The sequence below is a fragment of the Chiloscyllium plagiosum genome, chromosome 47 (genome assembly GCF_004010195.1).
Source record: "Chiloscyllium plagiosum isolate BGI_BamShark_2017 chromosome 47, ASM401019v2, whole genome shotgun sequence".
NCBI lineage: Eukaryota > Metazoa > Chordata > Chondrichthyes > Orectolobiformes > Hemiscylliidae > Chiloscyllium > Chiloscyllium plagiosum.
Window position 1 is genome coordinate 9,854,624 of NC_057756.1, and position 8,930 is coordinate 9,863,553.

Genomic DNA, 8,930 nt, shown 5'->3' on the forward strand with positions numbered 1-8,930 from the left:
ACCCCCTCCCTATCTCTTAAACCCCCCTCCAGCCCCTCCCTATCCCAGTGACCTCCCGAATTCGTAGTGTCTGGAGCATCCCCGGATTCCCATCACCCTACCACTGGAAGGGGTGGGGGTAATAAGTGTGCTCAGCTTCAGGACCCCTTCCTGAATCCTGCCTGCTCTCCTTTGTTCAGAACTCTTCAAGCAATAGATATCTATTGATGTGCTTCACGGTAACACCAAGAATCCTGTGAAATGTCAGGTTTTGTGGGCTGTGAGAAAGCAGCTGGTTGTAGTCATGTAAAAACAGACCCTCAATAACTCAGGAACGAGTGATGGGGTTACTGCAAAATCGGTTTACTCATTACCACCCACAGTGCCCATCGGGGGGAGGATCGTGTGTTACCATTGGACATGTCCAACTGGACAGCAACTGCTCCCTCAACCTCCATGAAGCTGGTGACGAGAGGGAGTGCCACAGGCTGTGTTCCCACAACACGATCCTCTTTCCTGATCTTGAGTGGGGAGGGTGTTTGGAAACCTGGTAAATATCCTACTCACTACGTTTAACGAAGGCTGTATTCAGGAACCAGAACAGTGCTCAGCCCCATTTCAACTGAAGACAGACTCAAGGGTGGAGCAGCACCACCACCTTGTGGCCCAAACTGGGAATTACAGTGGTCTCTGTCTCTCAAGATGAGAAGGTTACAGGGTGACCTAATGGGGGAATTAAAGACAGTTGAAGGATTTGGGAGAGTTAGATGGGGAGGGACGGCCATTCAGCCCCATCATACAGATTTACAGCACAGAAACAGACCCTTTGGTCCAACTCGTCCATGCCGCCCAGATATCCTAACCTAATCTAGACCCATTTGCCAGCACTTAGCCCATATCCTTCCTATTCATATACCCATCCAGATGCCTTTTAAACACTGTAATTGTACCAGCCCCCACCACTTCCTCTGGCGGCTCATTCCATACACGCACCACCCTCTGCGTGAAAACGTTGCCCCTTAGGTCTCTTTTATATCTTTCCCATCTCACCCTAAATCTATACCCTCTAGTTCTGGACGCCCCCACCCCAGGGAAAAGACCTTGTCTATTTATCCTATCCATGCTCATGATTTTATAAACCTCTCAGCTTCCAATGCTCCAGATCATGATTAGTCTGCATAGACCACACTACAGAACAGGGACAGGCCCTTTGGCCCATCCTGTTTGTGCTGGCCATGATGCCACTCTGAACTAATCCCAACTGCCTGCATGTGGCCCATATTCCTCCTGTTCACTGATCTGTTTAAATGAAACCTATGACATTGTTACTGTATTTGCTTCTCCCACCTCCCCTTGGCAGCACCTTCCAGGCGCTTATCACCCGCTGGATAGTACACCTTCCCTCGTACATCTGCCTTAAACCTTCCCCCTTCGTTATAAATCCCTTAAGCCGACAAATGGACTGATGCTCAGCCTCAAAAATGGGTTTTGAGCAAAAGGAGCACACCGTGTGGGAGTGAAAAAAGGACAGGTTCGAATTTGAAGGGAGTGCGTGTGCACCCCCTCCTCCCCAATACCCCTAAGCAAACCGTCCCTCCCCATCTAACTCTCCCAAATCCTTCAACTGTCTTTAATTCCCCCATTAGGTCACCCCGTAACCTTCTCATCTTGAGAGACAGAGACCAACGTTAGAACTAGGAGCAGTAGACCATTCGGCCCTTCAAGCCTGCCCTGACCATTCAACAAGATCGCGGCTGATCTTTGCGTGGCCTCAGATCCACCCATCCGCCCTCTCACTGTATCCCTTAATCACTTTACTGTTCAATAAAATCTACCTTAGCTTTAAAAACGTTTATTGAAGTAGCGTCAACTACTCCCCTGGGCAAGGAATTCCACAGATTCACAATCCTCTGGGTGAAGCGCAGAATGTGTGCGTTTCCTCAGAATCTAAACCCTCTATGTGCCAGGTATCATTCGTGGGAATAACATTACATCCCCGCCCCCAACAGCACAGCAGAGTTTTTGATAGTTTAAAAATCTCTCAGGTGGTCCACTTCATGCTGGTGTGAGACAGACAGAATCACAGGGAGGAGCAAATTACTGCAAACACGGAAATAGGGTGGCTCAGTGGTTAGCACTGCTGCCTCACAGAGTCCCAGGTTCGATTCCAGCCTCAGGCGACTGTCTGTGTGGAGTTTGGACATTCTCCCTGTGTCTGTGTGGGTTTCCTCCGGGTGCTCCGGTTCCCTCCCACAGTCCAAAGGGTGGATTGGCCACGGGAAAGTGCCCATAGTGTTAGGTGCATGAGTCAGAAGGAAATGGGTCTGGGTGGGTTACTCTTCAGAGGGTCGGTATGGACTTGCTGGGCCGAAGGGCCTACTTCCATACTTTAGGGAATCTAAGGGGCGGCAGGTTAGGTGAATTGGCCATGCTAAATTGTCCCATAGTGTTAGGTGCATTAATCAAGGGTAAATACAGGGTAGGCAAATGAGTCTGGGTGGGTTGCTCTTCGGAGGGTCGGTGTGGACTGGTTGGGCCAAAGGGCCTGTTTCCATACTGTAGGGAATCTAATTTGAAGAGGATGGGAAAACAACAAATACTGGAGATCACAACGGGTCAGACAGCATCCATAGGGAGAGAGAGAGCGAGCCAATGGTTCAAGTCGAGATGACTCGGCGAGATGGCTCTGATAAACAGTCACCTTGATTCGAACCTTAGCTTGCATTCTCTCCATGGACATTGCCTGACCCGCTGTGATCTCCAACACGAGCAGGCTGAATCGCTCCAATGGCGACAGCCTGGTGCCAATAACACCATGGTCATGGGTTCAGTCCCCACCCTGGCCAATGTCTCAGGTAGCCCTCAGCTCTTCAGTGCTGTGTCAGTGAGTATTAGCTCTGAGCCCAGGAGGCCCAGGTCTGAGCCACACCTGCTCCAGAGGTGTGTAGGAACATCGCCGAAACTTTCTAATCAACCAGAAAGTAGCTACAAATCACAACCAGAGATGTTTCAAGGCATGAGACGGCCATTCAGCCCCACCACACCAGCATCGCGAGTGGTCTCTCAGTTCCCTTCTGCTTGTACGCCTCACTCCCCGATAATGGACACCCAGGTCACGGAGTGTTCCAGTTGCAACCACAGACGTCACCACCTGCCCGAGCTCAGAAACGCAGAGCTGACAGTTCTCCAGATCCTGTGGGCATACTTGGTGAGGTCATATGTGGTGCTCAGAACACGCCCAAGACGGATATTCCACATGACCAAGCTGCCCTGCCATACCTTGAGCTGAGATCTAGCCTATTTACTCAACTGTGGAAATGAGAAAATAGGAAGAATTATTTACCCTTAACCCTGCAGCGACCAATCAGGCGTCGAAGCACAAGATTAATTAGATATTCCAGCAGGGAGAGAAATTTTAAAAATAAATCCAAGGGGCTCCTCCATCTCCCAGCAGCCACTTCAAGCCCCATCCTGTCACCGTCCCACACACGGCCCAGACAATAGCGGCTGGCTGACTCACCTGTATACCTGCCAGCGACAGACATGACTGCACCTTCCTCGCCTGGTCGCCGGTGATAGACAAGTTCCCCGCCCAGAGCCAGACTCGGCGTGATACTCTGTAGATAGTGAGCCACGACGATTCCTGCAAATCGAAATGGGATAAGGTCATATTCCAGGCAATTCCCAACCAAACCACAAGCACACTCTGACATAGTTAGATGGCTGACACCAATAATACCAGGGGCCTGTATAACACTGGGGTACAGTACAGGAGGGGACAGGTCTGTCACTGTATAACACTGGGATACAGGACTGGTGGGGACAGGTTTGTCACTGTATAACTCTGGGGTACAGTACTGGTGGGGACGGGTCTGTCACTGTATAACACTGGGGTACAGTACTGGTGGGGACCAGTCTGTCAGCGTATAACACTAGGGTACAGTACAGGTGATGACAGGTCTGTCGCTGTCTAACACTGGGGTACAGTACTGGTGGGGACCAGTCTGTCAGCGTATAACACTAGGGTACAGTACTGGTGTGGATCAGTCTTTCACTGGAGGTGATAGCCTGGATCTCCCCTCCCCCACCCAAAAAGCTGCTGGGCCTGTAAAAATCAAGCTTGTTCGTTTGCCATTCAGTGAAGTTGGTGAAGGGTTGTGCAGCTAAACTGCAGAGCTGGGGCTCAGATTCACAACAGCGAACGGAACAAGGTCAAGGGGCTGATTCCTGGTTCCCCTTTTTGTGTCCATGGCTGGCTGGTGTTGCTCCCGGAATGGGAATGTCTCCATACCTGATCCGATGAGAATGTCGGGGTTTCCCAGCGTCAGTGTTGCTGTGTAATCATTTCCTCGATATTCTGAGTCCACCTGCCAGTTCACAAACTTGGACTGTTGTGTCTGTGTGAGAAGGACAAGGGACAGCATGATGTTAGTCAGAGAACAAAGCCTCCTCTACACTTTAAAACAAGGTAAAGCTGCCTCTACACTGGCTCCAATCAAATACTCCCAGGACAGGTACAGCACAGGGGTAGATATTGAATGAAATCTCAGCCCTGCTCGACACTGTGCACAAATAACTCCAGTGGCTCAGTGGTTAGCACTGCTGCCTCTCAGTGTCAGGGACACGGGTTCAATTCTAGCCTCGGGTAACTTTGAGTGGAGTTTGCACATTCTCCCCGTGTCTGCGTGGGTTTCCTCCGGCTGCTCCTGTGCACATTCTCCCCGTGTCTGCGTGGGTTTCCTCCGGCTGCTCCTGTTTCCTCCCACAGTCCAAATATATGCAGGTCAGGTGAATTGGCCATGCTAAATTGTCCCATAGTGTCCAGGGATGTGCAGGTTAGGGTGGATTGGCCATGGGAAATTGTCCCATAATGCCCAGGGATGTGCAGTTAGGGTGGATTGGCCATGCTAAATTGTCCCATAGTGCCCAGGGATGTACAGGTTAGGGTGGATTGGCCATGGGAAATTGTCCCATAGTGTCCAGGGACGTGCAGGTTAGGGTGGATTGGCCATGGGAAATTGTCCCATAATGCCCAGGGATGTGCAGGTTAGGGTGGATTGGCCATGCTAAATTGTCCCATAGTGCCCAGGGATGTGCAGGTTAGGGTGGATTGGCCATGCTAAATTGTCCCATAGTGCCCAGGGATGTACAGGTTAGGGTGGATTGGCCATGGGAAATTGTCCCATAGTGTCCAGGGACGTGCAGGTTAGGTGTGTTAGTCAGGGGTAAATATAGTATAGTAAGGGAATGGGTCTGGTTGGGTTACTCTTCGGAGGGTCAGTGTGGACCCCTGAAGGGGCTGCTCCCACACTGTAGGGATTTTATGGCTGGTTGCTACTGACAGTCACAATGATGAGTTCAGACTATCTCAGTGACACTCTGGAAATGTCCCCACTGATCAAGTCTAACTCCCAAATCAACCCAGTGTCACATCGATCAGAGGTGCTGAGGTGTGGTCTCAGCATGCTCACCTGTAATACCATTTTTGACCGCACTCTGTCTGTTAGAAGGTGAATGAGTTGTGCATTCAGGCTGCCTGTGTTATCCATGTCGCCGACAACAACTGGAAAGGCCTGCAACAATATACAGAGTACAGCTCGTTTCAAGACACTGTCACAAAGTCCTCCAGTCTGTCACTCCCTCCCGGGGCATCAGTTATTCCACAAAAAACCACTCCGACCCCCTCAATTACATTCCCGCCTGTAACTGCTTCCCAGGTATGTATATTCTGTATATAATACATCCTGAACCCCTTGATTAGATTCCAGTCTGTAACTCCCTCCCAGGTATCTGTTATTCTGTACGTAAACCACCCCAGCGATTAGATTCCAGTCTGTAAGTCACCCCTGGTTACCTGTTATTCTGTACACAACTCACCCTGAACCTCTCAATTAGATTCCAGTCTGTAACTCTCTCCCAGTATGAACGTGAACCCCTTGATTAGATTCCTGTCTGTAACCCCATCCCAGGTATCTGTTATTCTATATATAAACCATCCTGAATCCCTCGATTAGATTCCAGTCTGTAACTCACTCTCAGGTATCTGTTATTCTGTATATAAACCACCCTGAACCCTTTGAATAGATTTCAGTCTGTCACTCACTCCCTGCTACCTATTATTCTATATATAACCCATCCTGAACCCCTCCATTAGATTCCAATCTGTAACTCCCTCCAGAGTATCTGTTATTCTGTATATAAACCATCCAGAATCCTTCGATTAGATTCCCATCTGTAACTCCCTCCCACATATCTGGTATTATAGACAGCAGCCAGCCGAGTTGAGTGATTGGGCTCAGATACAAAACCCAGTGTGTGACGACCTGCTGTTCTCCGTTCAGGGAGAGTGGCTCTTACCTCAGTGGGACTGAGCTGCTTCGTGCCAACGTAGGTTGCCCCAAAGTGGTAGCTGGATTCTCCTAACGTGCTGAGTGACACGGTGTGATTCACCTGTGGTAGCAGAGACAGCAATGTTCACACTTTAACTAAAGCCAAGAACGTTAACTGCAGGCAATACCAGGCAATATTAAACACCCTCTTTAACAGCCACACGGTCTTTATGTGGAGAGGTGGCTGTGTTACAATTTTCACGCACACACATGACCCCCACAGCTCTTCCAACCCCACCCATCCTCAGGTTTCAGAAGCAAACACTAAGCACAGTGCCAAGGGAGCGCCGCACCGTCAGAGGGTCAGGGCCGAGGGAGCGCCGCACCGCCAGAGGGTCAGGGCCGAGGGAGCGCCGCACCGCCAGAGGGTCAGGGCCGAGGGAGCGCCGCACCGTCAGGGGGTCAGGGCCGAGGGAGCACCGCATCGTCAGGGGGTCAGGGCCGAGGGAGCGCCGCACCACCAGAGGGTCAGGGCCGAGGGAGCGCCGCACCACCAGCCCGTTTGGGGTAAATAACGAAGTCCAGGTCCTGCGTTCCCTCTCCGATGATTATTAACAGATCTACTGCCACAACTTTGAAGGCAGGCATGGGATGTCACCCTGCGTCTTGGCCAATTTTGATTACTCAACAAATACCAATCGGAGCAGAGCTGGTTACCCCACTGCTGCAGATGGGGACTTGGTGAATAAATCAGCTACTGTGATTTGTACAGTACAGACAACACACCGTGTGGTAGTCACAGGTCATCTGATCCTGAAACATTCTTGTATCACTCACTAGCCTGAAGCGGTTATTTATGGAATGAGGTTGAGGGGAATTTTGATATTTTTTATTTTATTTTCTCTATACCTTCTAAATCCAACATTTGAACAAAAATACATCTTCCTGAAACACGCAAAAGCCTGAGCGGACTGGTCAGTCTCGGGTGTAAAAGGATGTTACCTCGCGTGATGGAGAACAGATCGAGATGGGACATGGTTCACAAATGAAGGCACTCCCATTTGAGACAGAGATAAAGAGAACTGTTCACTCTCAGTTTGGTTATCTATGATTCACTCATGGGTTGATGAGAATTCAGGTGTGTGGGTAGGGTGGACAGAGGCAAGGAGCGAGACAGAGAGAGAGTGCACGAGAGAGAGAACGCGCGTGCGAAAGAGACACAGAGGAGAATGCTTTTTGACATAGCAGATACTAATCTGGAACATTCTGCCTGAAAGGCATTGGGAGCAGATTCAACAGGGGGAAGGAGGGAAACAGATGAAGGGAAAATTTACAGTGCTACAGGGACTAACGAAACAGGTATTTCGAGGAGCCACAATGTACCAACTGGTTTTGTCCTGCCCTTTATGACTCTGCAAGTATTATCTAGTTTTACTGCACCTTCTCAGAAAGCTGCTCTGCAAATTCAGTCAATGCCAGACTGTGCAGACTAAAGACAGGGATGTACTTGACTGACCTGGAAGTGATTGCTGAGACCTTTGTTTACAATGAGTTTCACTCCTTCCATCTGAATAGGGAAAAGTTCTGGGGAGAGAGAGAAAGACAAAAATGAAAACAAAGCTTATCATTAAGAAGGACGATTGTTAATAGAATGTTTCCGCGAATACCTTTCCACTCATGCAGAAATGTTCACAATAGCGATTAACTAACATTTAACTGAGAAACACGAGTTGGGAACAGGTAGCTGAAACTTGTAATGGAGGACAGGGAAGGTGGTGAGGAGTTTAAAGGAGCTAATCTCAGAGCGCAAGGCCCAGGCAGTTGTAGGTACAGATGCCAGTGATGGGAATCAAGGGATGAGAGATCAGCTAGAATTGGAGCAGGGAAGATATCTCGGATACTCGCAACTGTCAGAAGAGGATGTTACCCAGATGTGGAGCATTGCAGGGGCTGGAGAATGATTGTACAGCCCGGAGAAACTCTCAATTATTTTTTGTAAATTCATTCATGGGACCTGGGCATTACTGGCCAGGCCAAAATTTATTCCCTGGCCCTAATTGGCCAGAGGCCAGTTTCCTTTCCTGAAGGACATTTAGTGAGCCAGATGGGTTTTTCTGACAATCAAGAACAGATTCATGGTCATCTATTCTTCAAATCCAGCTTATTATTGAAGTCAAATCCCATTATCCTGCAAGGGCAGGATTCAGTCCCTAGAAAATAATGTGGGTCTCTGGATTAACAGTGCAGTGATTAAAACACTGGACCATTGCCTCTACCAGTACCGTACCCAGGTGTTATCCAGTTCCATACCTGTCCCCACCAGCATAACCTCCCCACCAACTCCTGGTCGTTCAATCTCAACTCCGGCAACTGCCCCTCTCCCACCCACACTCCAGTCCGCAGATTCCCCCACAGCCTCCTCCCTGGGTTGGTGAATTTCCACCCACCATATCCTCGTATCGTGTTCCATCAATTTCCCCACACGCCTACCCCAACCTTCTGTCTGTTACTCCCCATATCCCCTCCAACAAGTCCATCAGACACCCCCAAAACCAGATATATTCTCCCACATTCTCCACACCACACCCCCACCCACCCCTGCGCCCACCCAGACGCCCCACC

The 8,930-nt window shown here is 49.7% G+C and overlaps 1 protein-coding gene across 1 annotated transcript in view; it reads right to left on the reverse strand.

The window, feature by feature from the left end:
• The window catches only part of LOC122544253 (mitochondrial import receptor subunit TOM40 homolog), a 19,160-nt gene that overhangs the window by 6,364 nt on the left and 3,866 nt on the right, over positions 1–8,930 (reverse strand). The window contains exons 2-6 of the mRNA XM_043683329.1: positions 7,825–7,928; positions 6,337–6,429; positions 5,451–5,552; positions 4,271–4,376; positions 3,500–3,622 (exon numbers count right to left, since the gene is read on the reverse strand). Coding sequence (XP_043539264.1) covers positions 3,500–3,622; positions 4,271–4,376; positions 5,451–5,552; positions 6,337–6,429; positions 7,825–7,928 — 528 coding nt within the window. The remainder of the gene's footprint in view (positions 1–3,499; positions 3,623–4,270; positions 4,377–5,450; positions 5,553–6,336; positions 6,430–7,824; positions 7,929–8,930) is intronic.